The 21,506-nt window shown below is 33.3% G+C and overlaps 1 protein-coding gene across 1 annotated transcript in view; it reads left to right on the forward strand.

Annotated features, from left to right (window-relative positions):
- LOC145673029 (uncharacterized) overlaps positions 1-21,506 on the forward strand; it is a 170,523-nt gene that overhangs the window by 142,047 nt on the left and 6,970 nt on the right. Inside the window, exons 7-8 of the mRNA XM_081742356.1 lie at positions 2,693-2,809; positions 10,351-10,435. Of these exons, the coding sequence (XP_081598482.1) occupies positions 2,693-2,809; positions 10,351-10,435 (202 nt within the window). The remainder of the gene's footprint in view (positions 1-2,692; positions 2,810-10,350; positions 10,436-21,506) is intronic.

Here is a 21,506-nt window from a genome sequence, read left to right on the forward strand (position 1 = left end):
CGCGACTCTCACCAATTAATTCTAATCGACGATGAAAATTATTGATTTAGTGCTAATATCGGTCGTTTTCGATTTTTGCATGCCACCATTTCTCCTCCCCCTTCCCTTCCGAGATGATAATAGGGTCTAAATTGGACTTAAACATCATCTGTAGTATCACTATTTATCTAAGCGACTCCGAAAATTATGGATTCGAAACTAATATTGGTAGTTTTCGAACATTTTTGTGTGTGTGTATTCGCGTCCCACTCCCACTAGAAGTGGTACGGGGTCTTACCCTTACTGGGGGCAACTTGATTGAAACGGCATCGTGACTGCCACTAATTTACTTAGCGACGCTGAAAACTATTGATTCGACATTAATATCGGTTGTTTTCGATTATTTTTAGATGTCCCGGATGCTAAGATTAGACTTCGACAAAGAGAGTGTCGTGATTCATCTCAGCGATCCCGAAAACTATTAATTCTACACTAATGTCGGAATGTCGGTCGTTTTTGATCATTTTATTTTACCCCTTCCCATGCCCCCTAGGTGTGACATACTGTTTTCCAAACTGAAAGTAAACTGAAGTATGTGTGCCAAGTATAGTTGAAATTGTTCCAGGCATTCGATTTATGGTGTATCATTCATAATTTTCATGATAAAATTGTACCATAGAATTATAAAATAATCACTAGAGCCATAAATGGAAAACAAATGACTGTTCAGTTCGCAACGCACTAATAGCTTTAATTACATAGTGGCGCCAATTGTGACTCAAGTGGTTATTTTATAATCCTATGGTTTGTAGTTAATCGTTGGTTCCACGCAAAACCAATAATACGCACTATAATAATAAAAAATATAGTTTTAAAAATCCAAACTACGCATTATGATGATTGGAGAGCAAAGAGCTCACAGAAATATGTCCACATTCACTGTACCTACTATTTATATTGATATGTGGATAAAATTGATCAAATCAAAATTTAACTGTTATATTACCTATACTTGCAGTACATACTATAAAATCTTAAGATTGGTTGCTAATACCAAAGAACAAACTAAATTACAATAGTAATCTAAGGATCTAATATCATTCTCAGGTCAGAATTACTGCTTTTTTTCATATGTATTATAGTCTACGAAGAATGGACTTCGCTTGTAAGAATGTTCTATATATTCGTAATTCGTTACATTTTGAAAACAAATTTATCTATATAATTATATTTCAAAACTAAATTTCCCTGTTTTTCCTTATCAGGCAATATATAAGATAAATTTCTCTTTAATAAATGATTTTTTCATGAAGTTATAGGGTACACAAGTGCTGCAAAAAGTCGAGAATCTTTGATCTATAATAGATTGTATTGCAAATGTATTCTTGAACAATTGAACCTTACAATTGAAATAAACCGCAAAGAATAAGCTTTTACTTATTTACTAAGATTCATGTTAATGCCTCGTTTTCATGCAAATATTTTTGATGTAGATCGTAGAATAAAACTATATATTTTGAAACTGTTCATATACACTAATTGTTTATTGTATAATGAAACCTACATTCAGTTCCTTTAGCTAAAAATTTCCGCACAATGTGATTGGAAAATTAAATGGCATTCCTTCTGTCTAGAAGTAAAATAGAGAAACAATTTATTTACATGGGTAGATAGCTAAATCATAATCACAAGAATGGAAAATGTGACAATGAATATCTGTTTCTATGGCAGTAATTCATTATGAAGCCGTTTCTATGACCATGTGTTCTTTCTAAGGATTGTTGTTAGTACATATTAATTTTAGTAGTAATAAATTGAAATGTGTGAAATCAACTTGTTTCGTATAAAGTTTCTATGTCAAATATATTCAGTAGGAAATACTTCACAATTTATATTTTAATAATAATCATATTTTTAAAAAACTGATTATGACTGTTAATTACATAGAAATTAGCAGAACTAGCAATCTATAATCAGGAATAGAAAGTTCTTTACCTTTGATATTGTATAACAAAACTCAATTATGTTGTAGAATTTCTATTTAATTTTTCATTTCATTTCTATTACAAATTCTAATATTAACAATTTGAAAGTGTTATCAGATAATTAATATATTGAATGAAGATAATTGTAAGTAGCTTGAGGATATTTTCTTTACTCTTGAATTACCTGTATCTTTTTTTTTTTATTATTATACCAAAAAGTAATTATTCTGTCATGGGAAAGATATCTTTCTCTCCAACATTTATAATAACAATTATCGAGTATTTGTCTTAATATTGTATATTCATTTCTATGTGTTGAGTCGTTTTAAAGACCTACATTTGGGCAGACGTCAGTATATTTGTGTCGAATGTTTTAATAAGATCTAAAATTTAAAAAATAAGTCAATGAGTTTAATTCCATTACGATCAACTATATTCACATTTAAAACTAACACAGATAATCACGATAACAAACTAATCACGATAAAATCCCGTAGTGTTGAAAACATAGTCATTCCACCAAGCATCTTTTGATATCTCAATTTGAAACTTAAGCTTCGAAATGCATAAATGACCCAGATAATATTTAAAAAATTTAGTGTCTATTGAATAATGTAAATTAAACAAATAAGAATATATATATATATATTATTATTATTATTATTATTATTATTATTATTATTATTATTATTATTATTATTATTATTATTATTATTATTATTATTTTGAAGGCACAGCAATGTCGGTGGATGGTAATAGTTCAACGTGGAAGTCAATGTCCTACCTTGAACGAAACATAAGTTCTGAAAAAGCTGTCTTAACCAAGGAATCAGATTTTGTATATGGTAAGTTTGATATGCAATACTAGTTAACAGTGTTTTATTTACTTCTGGATTTCGTATTAATTTCTATATAATTTAGTTTCAATTATTGATTTCTGCAATTTCGAGCTTTTAAGAGTCAGACAGTGGTGTTTCGTAACGTTTCTTTCTACAAGATGATGCCAGAAGCTCTGCAAAGAGACCTTTGCAAAATTCGAGTTATTTAATGGGAGAAAATTCCAAAGAATCTCAAACATCATTATTAGAATTTGAACCAAACAAACTTCTCTATGACAGAAGTTAAAAGGAAACTATGATAAGGTTGTCAAATAGATGTGACACCGAATGGTACAACAAATCTGCGTCCTCAATAAAAAGAGTATATGACTAAGAACTATCAACTTTTCGTACTTTTATGGTAATTGTTTCTTTGCAGTATTCACATACCATCTCCAGAAATTATCAAGCGTTCTTGCTTATAGAAGAAATCAGAGTAAAAGTGTTAAGACAGTTTTCTGTTTGGTTTGAAATCCAACTTAAGCTGCAATTTTTGTTATCGATGAAACTTCCACTAACTCACTCTATGGTCTATGGAACCCGGGGGTTCGATGCCGTATTCACAAAAAACACTCCATTGATTTCTGTCCTTAGCCAACTGGATATCATTTTTTACTTTGTATTCCTGTTTCTGGGAGGTACATTTTAATAGTTCTATCTGTGCTTTGGTATTCCTAATAGTCTTTTTCCGATTTGGTTTTTAGTTAAAAATTTGATAGTTTCTTCCATTCTGGCTACATAACTTGCCCAACAGAGCCTCCTAGACTTGATGAGCCTAACAATGTTTGCCATATCGTATAAATTTTAATTTCTCGTTATGAAGTTTCCCATTCCCGTTTCTCTAGATTCCGGATATGTGCCCCAGAAACTTATTCTCAAATACTTTTAGTCTGCATTCTTTCTTCAAGTTAGCGACCATGTACCAGAACCATATAGGGCAATAGATATTTTATATATTTTAAGCTTCAAATTTTTCGACAGAGTTCGCGAAGACAAAAGAGTTTTGACCGAATAACAAAACGAATTCCTGCTTTCAGCCCACTTTTAATTTCTTCGTGGATATGGTTTGACCTATTATCCTTTGATTTTACATATTTTTAAAGTAGCCATTTCATTGGAAGAATTTTTTAAATATTTTAACGCATTCATAACTTACAATCTCCATGTATTTAATTTTCTCTGCATTTATTTCTAAGCCCGTGTCCCTGCAGGTGTTTAAAAAACCTTTGCAATTCTTTCTATTGTCCACGTATCATTCCCTGTCAGATTTACATCAGCATAAGCCATAACCTGATGAGAACCGTTTAGGTCTAGCTCCTGGTTGTTATCGTTAATTTTTCATATAGCGTATTTCAGAACAAAATTGAATAATAAAAGTGACAACACATCTTGTTTCAGGTCATTCTGGACGTGAAAAAACATGAACAAATGTTTCCCTACTCGGATTTTACTTTCAGATTCATTTAAACACAGGTAACCTTTTTGGTATTCCAATTTCGATAAAAGAGTTTGTACAATGTTTACTTCTTAACTGAGTAGTAGCCCATTTTAAAATAAATAAATGACAGGGGCTATTGTATTTGTATTTCTTGTCCAGTATTTGACGAATCGTGAATAAGTGATCGATTTAGCCTAAATCCATTCCCAGTTAATCTCAAATACTTTCATTTCCGTATGGGGTCAGTCTTGAAATACAATGTTTGAGATGATTTTATAGGATATTGACAAAAGAGATGACTGGATAATCAGTTTTGTCACCTTCCTTGAGAATTCGAACAATGATTCTTTCTACTCTTATGGGAATTCCTCCTTGTTCCAGATGAAGAGAATGTTTGTGTATCTCGTTCCCCAATTTTTCCCTTTTATTCTAAAATTAAATCAGCAGGAATGTCTTCTACAGCCGAAGATTTGGGTTTCTTTAATTTCTTCATACTAATTTCGATTTCTGTTCGGTTAGGCTCTAGAATATATTGAAATATTCTCCTAATAGTAAAACACATGCTACTTGTAAATAAGACACGTTAATAAACTGAGCACATCGTAATGTCTTATATTGTAAGACTTCGTAAAAAATGTTTTTTGTTAATAAAAAATCGTTTGTTAAAAATTTACTCTTTCTGCTGCACTTGTCTCCTTAGTATTTTTGGATCCTAAATGTAAAGCTAATATTTATTTATTTATTTGTCGATACAACAGGCATTACTGCTCAATTAAAGTGTTTACATATGAAGCTTGAATAGATAATGTTAGATTAAACGTAAAACTTTAATACAAAATTAAATTATAATGATGCTGATGCTTGAATATACGTAGAATATTAAATTAAAATAATACATTTTACTTTTTTTTCACAAAACATTCAATATTAGCGTTTTGAACGACTTCTCAGAACAATGAAATATATCTACATCTTCACAAGTATATTGAGTGAAATATACTTGTGAGTGAAATATACATTTCACTTATGTGAAATGGATGTGAAATATATCTGCATCTTCATAACTGATTTTATTGTATATAGCACAAATTCTCCATGTATGCGACATATGCAGTGCATTTGTTCGTGTCTTCCTGCAATAGAACAAGTCACTGTTTCCCTTGTGTGTTTTGAGAGATGAAACCTGGATCATTATTTTTGAAGTTATGTCTATTTCGCAGTTTATTTTGTTGTGAGAAAGTTTGTGTAAGAAAATGAGGTCGTTTAACGTCCATCTTTGTTCAAGTGTCTGAAGTGCAAAGTTATCAAGTAAATTATCATACGGTTCGTATTTGAGTAAAGTTCTGTCCTTTTGTGTGTAAGAAAACGTACGAATTTGCTTTGTATCTGCTCTATTTTTTGACTATATATTTTCACAGAAGTGTTCCAATAAGTGAGGCATATTCAAGTTTGGATCTTACATAAGAAAAGTAAAGCTCTTTTAAAGTGTTATCATTTGTAAATTGTCGTACGAATGATAACACGTAAGGTTCCGATATGCATCCTTGGTGATATTTCCCACATGATGCGAAAAAGTCACTTTTTTGATCAAATATCACACCTAGATCATCAGGGATTCCGCCAGACCCCCCCAATGGGGGGTGTCATCCCCCTAAACTTCTGCCTTGATCCAAGCCTGAATAGGCAATTTTTCACAATTATTTCATGTTTTGTGCGAAGAAGTCCTATTTGAATATAGGACTCTCAAACGATTGAAAGAATAACTTTCTTCAAGGGGTTTCTAATGAAGCTTTCCTGTGAAGAATATAAATGCATTATATTTCATAATTTGTCAGCTCTGGCAACAAAATGTGTGCTTCTTCCAATAGGTACCGCTTCAGTGGAGAGATCATCTTCAACAATGAATAGAATTTTAACTTCGGAACGGTGCTGGCTCACTCCAGAACACGTTAATAATTTGATGAAGGGTGTCCTTGGAAGGATCTTGTTTACCTGATGTTTGAAGTGAAAATAAAAGTGTTGAGGCTGATTTTGAAAATTTTATAAGTTGTGCACAGGCCCGTGTCCAAGGGAATCTAGGGGGAGGACCCCCTAAACTTTTACTGCCCCTAAAATTTTCACGGTAGGCTTGCAAATGAACTATAATATGGTTGGATCGGGCCATCTCTAACTTCTTCCGCCTCTTCCCCCTACATCTTCGGGTTGGCTACCGGCCTGGTTGTGCATACGAGAAATGGTTGAGAAGTCCTATACGAGTGGCATCGGTTCAGTTGGGCCATGAATGAATCAAAATAAATGAATTTACGTTTCAAAGAATATTAAAGAACTTGGAACAGTGATTTTCAATCTTGGTAAGACTGCGCCGTGGTTCACAAGTATGCTTGTAAATATATTTCCAATACTTTTTTTTCATTAGGATCAGAAAAAGCATTTAACTTGACTATTAAACGAACTCACATAAGGCATGTATAGGTTATAAAGTGGTGTTACAATGTGTAAAAATGTGAAGAAGACTAATGAAAAACGGTTCAGAGGAGTGTTTGTCAATATGCATACGGTAGTCATCAAGACTATTAATACATTCGTGAATATATGAGTCGCATTGGTAAAATAATAATAATAATAATAATAATAATAATAATAATAATAATAATAATAATAATAATAATAATAATAATAAATAAAAAATAAAAAATACAAAACTACAAAGTACAAAGTACAAAAAGTACAAAATTACATTGGCTATAAATTTAAACGAATTTAGTTACCTACAATGTTGCGATAAAAGGTACACTCATGTCCAAAATTATTGTCGCATGTCTATAAATATGTTGATGTAGGAATATAATTTGATAACGAATTCGCCCAATATTTCTTATAATGTTAGTATGTGTATAATTGGCAAAGACATGTATGTCGCAAATTTCATGTCAAAAGAGCAGTAAATAAGAACAATAAAACGAAAATAAAATTTTCTTTTTCATTTAGTTACATTTTATTTTATTCATTATGATTTTCGTATTTATAATTCTTTTTCTATGAAATTTACTACAAATATACATTTCCCGATTGTACACATAGTATCAGTATTAAAAGTACCCTGCAAAATCATTATCAAATTATATTCTTACAAGAAGACAGTTATAGATATGCGACAATCATTTTGGAGATGAGTGTACAATATCTGCAATTAGCAATAAATGTTCTAGTATATCATGTTGTTGCTTTAGCACTTCAGATATCAGATAGAGTTCATCTAACCTAACCTAGCCACTGACGGATCTCAGTCGCAAAAAAGTTTCCATTTTAGGCAGAGCAAACAGAAATTTAAGAACGAAAAGAGAAATGATAAATTTAGAACATCTGACGTTTATTTGTCCATGAATACATTAATCAAGAAAACTATGACGGATTTTAGTTCAACATTAGTCAAGTGAATTAATTCGTTAATACTATAACTTACCTTAATTGTAATGGGTATTCACACAAAATAAAAATAAATTATTAGCCAAGAATTTTAGGAATGATCCAAAAAATGGATCAAAAGATTGCGATCTTGGCTAAAAATTTAGGAAGGATACCAGGTTATAGAAGGATTTTTTGTGGACACTCTGTATATTTCTTAAAGATAGTAAAGACAGTTTATTTTCGATTTATACTTTATTCTGCAACGCATATAAGTTCTTTCTTCTGTGGGAATTGCTTCTTTCCCACACAATTGGACAAAGAAGTCTTTCATCATTTTTTCATATATATATTTAAAACATTGATTTTGCTGAGAACATTTCAGCTAGTGACGAACCATTTCAGTGTTTCTCCCTGACTCATTATATACACAGTATATATTCTATAGTTATTGGGAACTCAATTAAGTGTTTTCTTTAATCGCTTATGGAACATTGCAATAGATTAGAGCAGACCAGACCAGAACAGGTATCCAGCAACCAAAGTGGCACCAACTGCGTTGTTTTGTACTCGTTATCTGTATTTCTCACGCCAAAGTTATCGCCGTGTCTAGTGCATTATGGGCAGTTGACTAAAATTAACATAAATTGTTTTCTATATTCTGTTTGTATGTGCATACAGGTGAGTTAACTGAGTGATTTTTGAAATGAACTGCCAACCCTTTTTAGTTAACCATTGCTACCCGTATCTTGAGCTTCGGTGCTCAGGGAGTTTGACTCCAGGTCTGGAAGCCGTAACCACGCATCTCGCGTCGAGCTTCAAATATAACTTTTTAAGGGGCACAAGCTAATTAGCCGGTGAAGGACGTTTTCTTACGGCTAGCCCCAACTAGTGAAGTCCCAGGTCCGCAGACCTTGTGCGTTTAGAAACTTATACATGCGCCCTCCAACATCAGCATTCCACTGTGGAGATCTTTTTTAATTTACTGAAGACGCATCTTTACGCTTCAGGATTACTCAGCGCAGCAACTGGATTCATCGTGGGACGATCCAGACAACTTTTCCCCAGTGCTAATCCCCCAAGTGTGTCAATGGTGTGAGAGAAGCATTTACTGTGAAATCCGAATTATAATCTTATATATTCAAAGGGCTATCGCGCACTGAAAAGGCAAAGTGTGATTTCAGTGACGAAAATTATTTTACATATTCAGTGTCCCGTGTTGTGTTCATTCCTCTTCGCTTTTTTATTTTTATATATATAATAGTGTTCTAATAAATAAGTATAGTGTCATTTAATCCAGTGTGTTTTCGTTGTTTGTATGAGTGATGTTTGTGTACGTTATGGTCTGGATGACCGTCTGATCGTCCGTGAGGTTTTCGAGACGAGACACCCGAACCTCTCGGCGCCTAATCCTCATCTCATTACTGAGACCGTCGAGCGATTTGGGAACAGTTTGTAACTCTTCTTGGAGAGGTCCTTCATCGTCCTGTCCAGGTAAGTTCCAGTCTCAGGAGAATACTTATTGGTAGGACCACGGACCACGAACAGCGACCTGAACTCCAGGGCGGTTACAAACGCATCAAAAGATTGCGACCTTGGCCACTAATTAATTTTTGGATCAGGTGCCACAAAATTTTTGAACGACTTATAAATCGAGTTTCTGTTTTTTTTGTTTTTTGTTTTTTTTACGTAATAAGCACATCATATTGAGTTAAGTGATAGTTTTGGTTTGGCTACACTATACGTAGTTCTCCAGACATGGGGCGTACAAGAAAACTTTTATTGTATGAAATATATTGGCTTTTTAAGATTAGGAGCCACAAAATTTTTGAACGACCCCTATTTCGGTTTTCATAATTTTTACGGAATACGTACATGTACTGAGTTAAGAGATAATTTGGGTTTGGTTACACTATATGTAGTTCTCCAGATATGGGTCGTACAAGAAAATGCTTGATTGAATGAAATATATTGGATTTTTTTAATCAAGAGCCTCAAAAGTTTTGAACTGTCCCTAAATCGAGATTTTATATTTTTTTACGGAGGAAGTACATCATACTAAGTTAAGTGAAAGTTTGGATTTGGTTACACTATATGTAATTCTCCAGATATAAGGCCTACAAAAATTTTTTTGGCTGAAATATATTGGATCTTTCGATACAAAAAGGAAATGAAGGTCAATTCAACATTTTCTACTTTGTTGAAATTATAATTGCAGTGGAAAGGTGTCATTTTTTGTGTTATTGCAGAATTTTAGGATAATACGAGAAAAGTAAAAATAATAGTATGAGTTTTCTAAAAGTGAGGCACTCACACCCCCTTAAATTTTTGAACACCCCCCAGATTTTGAAATACTGGCGGAAACCATGTAGATCATTAATTGTATATATATTTTTTCTAAACTTATTCCATTGATCGAGTAAGTGAAGTCACACGTTTTTTCACGTCTACTGTATGTCATGGTTTTACACTTATTAATATTTACTTCATATTGGTATATTGGTCAGATCATGTTGCAAGAGTAAACAGTCATCTATAGATTTCACATTTACGAATAATCTCAAATCATCTGCAAAGAGTAATATGGCAAGAAAAGTACCGAAAGAGTGTTTTAATATCATTGATTTAATAAATATTCGCTTATGTATGTATATATCTTTTTCAGATGTGATTGTGCCTACCTTGGTAATAAGTGTTCTTCTCGTTGGAAACGCGGTAATTATGTACGTGATTCTGTATTTAAGAAAAAGGTATGTACTGCTGTTTTTGATTGTTTTGACAAGTAAAAATAATTGGTTTAAACTTCTCAAGGCACTAATTCTGAATTTTTTCCCTATTGCTTTATTTCGTATAAGTTAAGATAAACAGGACTAGCTCAGAACAGTAATGCTCTCGGAAGTAGGGACGAAAAACACAGTTCTGATTGGTTGGCGTTATCCATTTCTTGCCACATTGCATTCAGATAGGAGAAATGAAACGATTGCTACTGTCGGTCTTCGTGGCCGAGTGGGCTAGTAACAAATATTGCTTTTGGCGTGAGTTCAAACCCGGCCCAAGGAATTTTTATTACATTTTTATAACACTTTTTAAATTAAAATAAGATGAAAATAATACTCAAAAAAGTGATTCACTTACTTTTGTGCAGATAAGTAGTAGTAGTAGGAGCAGGAGTAGGAGTAGTAGGAACGGGTTAGAACCCCCGCACGGCTCGTTTTGTTTCCCTTGTACTCGATTATATAAATTTTGTATAACTTAAAACAGCTGGCTAGGATAGTGCGTAGAACAGCTGGCTAGAGTAGCGCGCGAAGAAACATACTTCCGGGAGCATTACTCTCCCGAACGGGTCGTAGATAAACACGATTGTCAACCCATAATTTAGCATTGTTTGGAGCTTTTTCTTTTTCCACTTCAAAGCTACGACGTTAGATTTCGACTGCACTTTGGTATGCTCAGAATTCACGAGCTTCAAACACTTTTAGTCTGAAAACCAGATGAGTCAAACTTAGTTCTCTCATCCAAGATCTATATTAATCAATATTATGGTAATATACCAGTGGAAAACGTCAAGCCTATTTTTCTACTTACATCGGCATCGGTAGAGAATTTTTTCTCCCCTGTCCTAAGCAAAATTTGAAATGAATATTCTGCTTATTCACTTATCTAGAAATACAAACCCCACCATGATCCTCGCACCTTTTTTCACCATATTCTATATAAGATTACTTAGTATTTATAAGTGTCTTTATGTAAGTGTAAGTCTAGATTCCCTCAACCAATCGTGGATCCTGACAAAACTTATTATTTTTGATTATTGTACACAAGGTTGTACTACAATTTAGAAAGTTGAAAATAAGCATTCATCAGTTATTTTACATGCTCATTTTTCTTGCGGCCATTTTATATATGTATGAGAAAGAGAGAGGGGTAGAGGTCAACCACGGAAAGCAGGCCTGCACCCAGAAGGGTCCAGGCTTTAGGAGGGGTCCAAGCTTTGGCCGGGGACAATACTATAAGCTACTACTTGTATGTAGTATTGAACGGGTATTCTGCACTCGAAAAAACTAAGTAATTGTAAAGTTCTTCCATTCAGGTTTTCAAAATAAATAAATAAATAAAAATAGAACTAGTTTGTTTTTATAAAAAGAGCACAGATGAAATGTGTAAGATCAAATCTTCGTGCTACATCAATCATTCCCCTATTAAACAAGTATAGTTTTGTTGAGAAAGTGTACCATCGTGTCTTGAGTAGAATTTTTTTTAGGAGGCGCGGGAAGGTTCCGTACCCGGTGGACCTGGACCCCCGTTGATGCGCTCCTGCACAGAAAATCTCTTAGCTTTCATACAAAGGCAGCCGGCTAAGGACTGTTCAACTACACCGACTTTAAAGAGGATATCTTTGCTTGTATTCTTCTACATTTTGCTTAAACAGTAAGCTAAATAGGACCTAAAGTGGTCTCAACTTCCTGATTTTGATAAGCTCAAAAACTAAACAAAATAAAACAATGTTTTAATTTTCTTTAAAACATAATTAACAATTAGTTTATACGAGTAAAATATAATTAGAACAAAACAGCATACCCAACTGAATTGAGCAATGTTTTAATACCTAACATATGCCCAGTGCTGTAGTCCTAAAATTTTATTTTGTAATCATCTATGATTGTCATAAAAGACATAGAAGGCATTTTTAATGAACAATGTATAACGCATGTATTAATTAATTGAATTTAAATATAAAGGATAGATTACTGTTTTATAGTCTAAAAGCATTTCATCCTATTTTCTTGATGACATTATTTACTTAAATCACACCATTAATAACATAAATGGGTGTAGTTATGGAAAAGGAGCCAACTCACTCCGAGATGGAACAGAGAAAATCGCGCCCGACGTGCCAGAAGTAAGAAAATTATGTTCAAATTTAACGCTTTAAAATCATTAATACACGAATATTTTTTTTTTCAATTAATAGCTTCTGTATGGCTCAAAGTTACGTATTAACATTAGCATGATATTGAAAATATTCACACCTTAGTTTAAAAATACCGAAAAGTTTGGTTTTGTTTAGCAGAGAACAAGATTTTAAACAATTGAAATATCAGAGCCATCGATTTACAAAACCCTAGGATATCGTCTCAGAACGAAAATACGCCATTTTGTTGCATCCATCTATTCCCTTATCCTAAAACTAACGATTTTATGTTTTGGTCTGGTGATATAGTCACTTTATCATTGGAGCCATTGCCCGATTAATTAAATAAATATAAACGAAACAAAAGTAGAAAGTACAATACGCTTTGAAGCAGAAGGTACACTCTAATGATTAAGATTAAGCAGAGGGTATACGACGTGTACCGGCGTGTACCATCGACTACAGACCTGCATATACCGAGTGGGTGAAAAATACCGTAACTAGGTATTTTAACATTTTACATAAATTATAACATTACTGATTTCATGTTGAAAACAGTATCGTAACATAAAGTACGTATTAAGATTTCACATTGGCTGCTTCAGTTAGTTCAATCGTTGACCTCAAGAAGCAGCACGCACAATGTATAAAAGATGACGGACTATTATCTGTTTATGAACGAGCTTCCTGGACGTTCGCTTGACGGTGTGGACTCCCCGAACGGCCAGTAAGAAGTCCAGATCTCAACCCATGTAATTCTTTTTTCTTGTGGGGATGTACAAGTTATAACCTTACACAATGGAGATATTGGAGACATGGATTCAAGAGGTTATTGCTAATACCTCAATTGACTACCTTCAGGAAAGTATCAATTGTATCCCTGGCAGTTTGAAGAAGCCAGTTAACACAGCTGCCTATGTTGATATTTAACACATTGTTTTGTTTCATTATGTAACTAAGGGCATGTACACTCATTTCCAAAATTATTGTCGCATGTCTATAAATATGTTGTTGTAGGAATATAATTAGATAACGAATTCGCCCGGTATTTCTTATAGTACTAGTATGTGCATAATCGGCAAATACATGTATGTGGCAAATTTCATGTCAAAAGAGCAGTAAATAAGAACAATAAAACGAAAATAAAATTTTCTAGTCCATTTAGCAAAATTTTGTTTTACTCATTCTAATTTTCGTATTTATAATTCTTTTCCTATGAAATTTACCACACACATACATTTCCCGATTATACACATAATAACAGTATTAAAAGTACCCTGCAAAATCATTATGAAATTATATTCTTACAAGAAGACAGTTGCAAACAAATTCATAAAGGTGACTAATCTTGAGTAAACTTACTTAAGGAGAAGTTCTATTTTGAACATTATCTTTAGTAATAATAATCAAAGGGGTGATGTCTGCTGTCATCGATTATTCACATAGAAAAGAGCCACCTAGAATTATAGAGCTATCAAATTTGGTACATAGATGGCTCTTCACCAGATCTAATCGCGTACGAAACTGTTTTTCAACTTGCGACTCGGAGGGAAAGATGAAACGTTATTTCTAACAGCATCTTGTCTATACGCAACCCACATTACATATGTTTTGCGGGCTTACATAACAGCAGAGGATAAATTCTCGGTCAATACAATAGTTGTGGAGGAATTCTTTAAGTACACTCTTCTTTTTCCCTTTGCTGCAATCAAGTCAAAACGACAGATACACTGCATTTCCGAGTAGTTACGAAAGATAGGCTTAGAGTAAAGGGTAGTTAAGATTTGTATATTGAAGGAATCAATTTCAACAGTAACATACAATTTATTTTATATATAAAGATACAACTAATAACATATTGAAATGATTCCCTTATGAAGTACATCACAATCACTGTTTCACATGTCGGAAGCTGACTTGACATTAATATAGATCTACAAAGTAATTTTTTTTAATTTATAATTTCAAGTTCAATTTCAATCGTCAACTGATTACTAATTAGGGTAATCATCCAAATAAACCAAAATTAACATTTCAAATGTTGAAGGGCTTAAGTTCATATCACAATTGAGTGTCCAATATACATTATAGTTAGGTCAAATAGAAGCAAAAATAAAAGGTTCAAATTTTGACAATACGTATATTAATCGGTTAATTTGACACAATCCCAATACCTTATACAAATTAATTCACTTTCATTATTCAATTTATCATCTTCACCACACTAATTATTCGATACACTTCACTATTAATGTAACCACATTACTATGTAGTAGCTATCCATCGCCATTACCTTAAACAAATGTGAGGTTCGATAGATCAAGACAAACGACTTAAGTTCGTAGATGGCAGCACTATTACATGCAAAAAAAGAGTTCACTGTTTCCAACTCAAGTTCAAATACTAAAACCTTTTTTCTTTCTTTTACTATGCTGCACCTTTCTATCCATTTTCTGAATTAAGACTGGGATAGACGGATTCTTACTTTTTAAAAAAAAATCAAGGTTTCAATTGAGACCCGGTAGGAATGGTTGCTTACAATTAGTAAATAAATTGTCTGATAACTATTCGTCTTGAGAGAAAAGAATATATAGCTCAACATTATGTCAATAATAATTTAATATAACGTTATTTAATTGAAAGAAGAATTTTATTACAAGAGTTCTTTTTCTTACAAATCGATTGTGTAAACTTCTACTAGTGTTAATAATATTTCAGTGACCATCCTATCATATGCTTCAAATACCACATGAAACTTATTAATAAATGATAATACTTTAAATTATAGGCCTAAGCTTGATACCGCTGAATAATAACATACCCTCAGAGTTAAGTTTATTCTATTCACCGAAAAGTAATATCTTGGTGTATTTGCAGGTCAACTAACACCGACGAATTTTATTCTGACGCATCTGTACTGTCGCAGGGAACAAACAGTAAAGATGTTGATAATAATAATAATGATGATGATGATGGCGATAATAAAGAAGAATAATTTTAACATAGTTTCATACACATGTTAAGTTTTGAGTTCGGTTCATCCGAAATATGTGTTAATCATTTAATATGCAATCGTTTGGATTTTAAGAATGAAAGCAGACGAATTGGTGACATTAAATCTTCATTCAGTTTTGCTAAATAGAAGAAACCTTATTGTAAAACTTTCCACAATTTTTCGTCAAACCAAGTCATGGGTATCTGTCGTTCAACAGAATTTCGAACAGAATGATTTAAAAATGGTAATAACTTAAGCAAGAAAAATATTTTTTTATATATATTAATGTAATACACTAACAAAAGTATGTTAATTACATAGTCAAAAATAAAAGATACAGATGACTTTTACTTAAAGAACCCGCGACGACTTTTAGTGGAAAATTAAATTTTTTGAAATTGTTTCGAAAATAGGTTTGAAGACTACTCCTTCGGGGGAAAAATTTTCCGCATTGCAATACGCATCACGGTGAAGAGTGCAAAAACACTGCAAACTTTATAATGAGGCGTGTAGAAGAATTTTTTCGGTACCTTTTTTTCATGCCAGGTGGCTGATTCCAATGTATGATGGACACTAATGTTCTTTGCAAATAATAGTTGCAAACCAGAATGGTGACCTTTCTCATTTGAGCACAAATTACATTGTAGAAAGTGCGAATCGCGTCACTTTCTATGAGACTAACCCTCATGGCCGAAATTTTTAGTTACCTTATGTTCATGGCAGGGAGCGTGCTGTGTGATTCCAACATATGCTATGGACTAATATGCTCTCCAAATAATAGTTGCAAACTAGAATAATGACCCTTCTTCCGTGCTCATACAGAACTTTGCCCAAAATTAAAAAATAACTAGTTTAAGCATGCATGAGATCACTCACTAGTGACTTTTCTCTAGCAACTTTTACCTCATTCCAAGCATCTGCCTACTACACATGATATGTACGTACTAATGTTAACTGAAAACAAATGCTGCTGATTTTGAAAGCATTAAAAAAATAATCGGATTAGAATTCAATGTTGGAGGTTATTTGCAGTTATACGGCATATTTGATAAAGCCGCGTACTTTCTAGAATTAGCTGTAACTTGATGTAATAAAAATATAAACTTAAATATTCTCGTGAAGTGAGTAAAATGAAATGGTAAGGTACAAACATTAACATGGCATTTCACACAGGATTTTTTTTTCTGTGCCTTAGAACTTTTATTAAACAAAGGGTCTACATTCGTTATATGCAAACTCACTGGGCATGAACGTGCATGGATGTAAACAGAAATTACGTATTAGTTTGCGATTATTGTTTGTAGAGGATATTAATGTACATAATACGTTGAAGTCAATTCCCTGGCATAACATAAGGTTCATTAAAAAAATTCGGCTTCCCATATACCCCATTATAAAATTTGCAAGGTTTTTACATTCTTCATGTTGTGCGTTTTGCAATATGGAAATCTATATTTTTCCGAAGGAGTTGGACTCAAGCCTAAATGACTGCACCTAATTTTCGAACTAATTTCAAATTTCATTTTCCACGAGAAACCGCTATGGGATCCTTTTGTTTCATTCATAATTTGTTACATAAGCCAGTGATTAATATTAATGTTTATATACAAAAATTTCGTAACTGGTACTCCACACCACATGGTACTACACAACACATTGATGTTGTGACACACCGGTTAGAAATCATTGATCTAAACAATACGTTTAGTTTTGACTACTACGACCTGTGTAGATATCTTGAGTTATTACTTTGTTCAGAAAGTAAATTTTATTTTTGAATTTGAAAGATAGCGGGATTGATGTAGTTATCATTCAGAAAGTATCCTTCACAATCTCGGAAGTGCCTTGTAAAAATGTAGTTTCGCAGATCGTTTCTTTCTGATTGAAAGTCTCTATAGATTTGAAGCATTAAAAATGGCTACTTTCTGCTCCAGGACCTGAAGTGTTTTATGAGCGTGCAAATTCAAATACAATACATTCACTATGCTTCGTAAGTAGAAAGAAAATGTGTTTTTGTTGAACTTTTAAAGACTATTTTCGTCGCCACAAATCCAATGGGGGAGAGCTTCCATCATTGTTTCATGCTTTCCCGCAACAAAACTGGGGAAGCAATATTGCCAACCGCACCTGTAAGTAATACTGTAATACACTCAGAAATAAGGATCACACATTCCTGATCTACATGTACTATATCACACATTTGGCAACATTGCTTCCACAGTACTATTACAATAAAACATAAATTATCTACCCCTGTTTAGCTTATAGCTAGAGATCCATCTTACCTTACAGAACAAGCAAATTTATGATTTTCGGTTCAGTTCGATTAGAATTGTTCGACTAAAATAATGAACATTAACTGTTTTGTTCTAACCATATGGATAAACTAACTTGGCAGTGACATAATATTAGTGCTCTAGGGAGTACAATGAGTGTATTTTGATTGATTTATCACATCCAGAAGATAGTTTCACGTCCTACAATAGAACAGAAACTACCATTTATAAAATTTGGTAGCTATGAGAAATGAACTTTAAATTATTTCAAATTGTGTGTGTGTTTTGTTTTTAACGAAAAAAGAAAACATTCTCCACAAGATTTGTGACTTTCTTTCAATATTAACCAGAAGGATGAATGGGTCAGCTAGATATACGATCAAGTCAATATATAAATTACGATTAGGTCCGAGTATTTTTGTATGTATAACATGGATATCATGTTTCTCCTTTGAATATTTGAGCTCTCTCGTGGTTATATGGCGAGAAATGGTGACTCTGGTTTAATTTCCGATGAAAGTTTATATGGTTCAGATTTTCTAGTTAAGCTACAGTTCCACATCTCATATAGCTTCTGTACTGAAAGGAGAGAAACTCAAAACCAACCATTTTTTGGATATTTATGGGTACTTTTCAGATGTTGAGATTGACGCTTTCAAGACAATATTGTATTTAATCTTATTTGTAATATTAATTTAAATTTTGTTCCCAACTAGAAAATTGAACGAAGCAGCGTTTATTTTTTTAAAAATAACAGTTTCACCAACTAACTGAACATATTGGCTTCATCAGACACTGTAAAAACAAGAGGGACGTGCTCTAAACATAATAAAACTCCAGAAACTAGTTCTGAACTCTGATTGGCTAGTCACAATGGACTCAGCCAATTATCGCAAAAGCAGGCGAAGGTAAACTAAACATCATAAATCCCTCTGGCAGAAAAGTATGAGGGAGGACACGAAGATAATTAAGAGGCACTGAAAAAAGAATAGGGAGCGTTTCAACGTACAGAAAAGGTGTAAGGATGTGTTACGCATGAGGAAGAAGAAGAAGAAAGAAAGGAAGGAGGAAAGACGAGAGGAGCTGATGGAAAGAAGAGGAGTGGTTTACAAGATAAAGTGAATGTAGTAAATGTAACAGTTGTTATATTTGTGAAACCGGGAAAAAACTAAAATAACAATTAAAACAACACAGAGATGACGCAAGATTAGAAACGGAAAGAAATTGCATTATTAAGCATGTGAAGGGCACGGTACATAATATTAATTGGCAAGGGCGTTGAACATGGGGGGCAGAGGGGCCCGGGTTCCTCCAATGCTAATGTGGGCCCCATGTATTTATTTATGAATATGTATTTTTATTGTTATATGTATTGTTACGTTATTTTTATGAATATACAATATATAGCATAATGTGAATTCAATTTGTCTTTAAAATGCTCATATATGCTTTCTTAGATCTTTGTCTGCAACCACACATCTTTCCCTTCCTCCCCCCCCCCCCCAAAGTTACAGAAAAATCGGCGCCCTTGTTAATTGGTGAGAGATTGAAGTGTTAAAACGGGATAATGGACTTTGATAAGAAAGTGGAAGGAGGACAGATTTATTGAAAAAGAGCATGGCTGTGTTATGAATTCGAAAGCAGGATTTAAAATTGACGAACAGTGAGGCAAGTCATAGGAAAGACTTAATTTGCAGCTTAGTTTTCTGCTGGTCCAGGAAGGGAAAGGGATTTATCTGCTGGACCAAGAAGGGAAAGGGATTTATGGTGTTTAGTTTGAATTTTGTCTACCTTCGTGATGACTAGCTGAATCCGTTGTGACCAGCCAATCAGCTTTCAGAACCAGTTTCTGAAATTCTGTTGTTTAGATGCAAGTCCCTTTTGTTTTTGCAGTATTTGATGAAGCCAATATGTTCAGTTAGTTGGCGAAATTGTTACATAGTTTTGATTTTTCAAAATAAAAGTTGCTTTGTTCAGTGATTCATATTTCTAGTTTGTTAGAAAATCAATCTTTTTCAATTTTCTGTTTCTTTTAACTTATACATATATGTGTTTTTTGTAAATATAAAGCAATCTTACTGCTTTAAAAAAAGGAATAATGGAAAATGCTATTCTAAATCGTAAATTACTGTTTTGGTAGAAGTGATCTTTAAATTTTTCCGAATTTGCTGGAGGTCAACAATTTTGTGAAATTTTCCTCTAAATGCACTATTATCTGATATTTGAAAGATGATTTACCAAGCTTAACCTTGCTAACAAAAAAAAGTGTAGAATAATTGGGACGATATATATAATATCTATTAAAATTAACCTAATAATCATGATGAAACAATTCTTTTAGTTAGGAAAAGAAACATGGTTTCAAGTTAAAAAATGACTAGACGCTTCACCTTTCCCTACGTCATGCCTTTGACTGCAAGCATTGACTTGCGAAGTGCTTTATGAAGTTAATCAGAAATGTATTTAGAAATCCTGTCATCGTGCAAGACATTCTCATAAGATGCCATCACCTGGGTCCTCCAGCAATAGGGATGTGCCGTCGTTGTCTGCTGGGTGCAGGGACATGTGGGCATTCGGGGAAACTAGCTCGCTAACGCGGCAGCCAAGAACGCCGCATTGACAAATGTTGCATTGGACCACTCTCTCCCGTCCTTCGATCTCAGTAGCTGTTTCCTCCGATGGATACACTCTGAGACAAGTTGATTGGAATCAAAGTATGAAAATAATAAGCTTCATTCTGTTAGTCATACTTTGGGCAGACGTCATCACGTACTAATTGCTGAAATGCAGTGATTCTGACGCGCTCGTGCATCGGACACTCATCTCACACCTCTATTTAATGCACGATAACTTTCATTCGTATTGTGAATACTGTGCCGCAGAGTATTCGGCACATTCTTGTAGAATTGTGGAAATACAGGGTGTTTCAAAACAACACCGATAAATTTGGGAGGTGATTCCTGACACAAAGATAAGACAAAAAGTATAGACCAACCTGGGTGCACAAATGCTTCCTTTCGGAGTTATAGGCTGCCGAAAACATGAAAAAATTAACTTTAAAGGTCCATAGCTCCAGAACTATGGGACTAGCGTAGTCGGCTCAAGACTTCACTTAGGAATTAGTGTGTGCCCTATCCAAATATCCATGTTTCAGAATCATGTGGTACTTCCGCAACAACTTTTGTAGAGGCTGTTTCGCTACGTGCATATAATTTGAAGTACTCACAAACTATCTTTATATTTTTGTTGGTTTATATATATATATATATATATATATATATATATATATATATATATATATATATATATAAAAGATAACTTGGCACTAACTCAGCAAAGTAAAATCGACATGAGAATTGGAACATGGAATATAACAAGTCTCTATAGGACAGGTGTGTTAAAATCTGTAACGATGAATTACAGAAATTAGATGGATCTAGTAGGATATTAGGAAGTTTGGTAGGAATGAAATGGAGCAGCCAGGTCCGGAAAATTTACGTTCTTTTATGGGGAAGGAATGAAAAATTATCAACTAGGAACAGGGTTTTTAGTTCACAAATGAATATCATCAATTACATGTGTTGAATTTTATTTCTCTTAAGAGTCAGTATTGTGATATTATTGTTATAAATGTACAT

Source organism: Thermobia domestica, chromosome 2 (genome assembly GCF_964235325.1).
Source record: "Thermobia domestica chromosome 2, izTheDome1.hap1.1, whole genome shotgun sequence".
NCBI lineage: Eukaryota > Metazoa > Arthropoda > Insecta > Zygentoma > Lepismatidae > Thermobia > Thermobia domestica.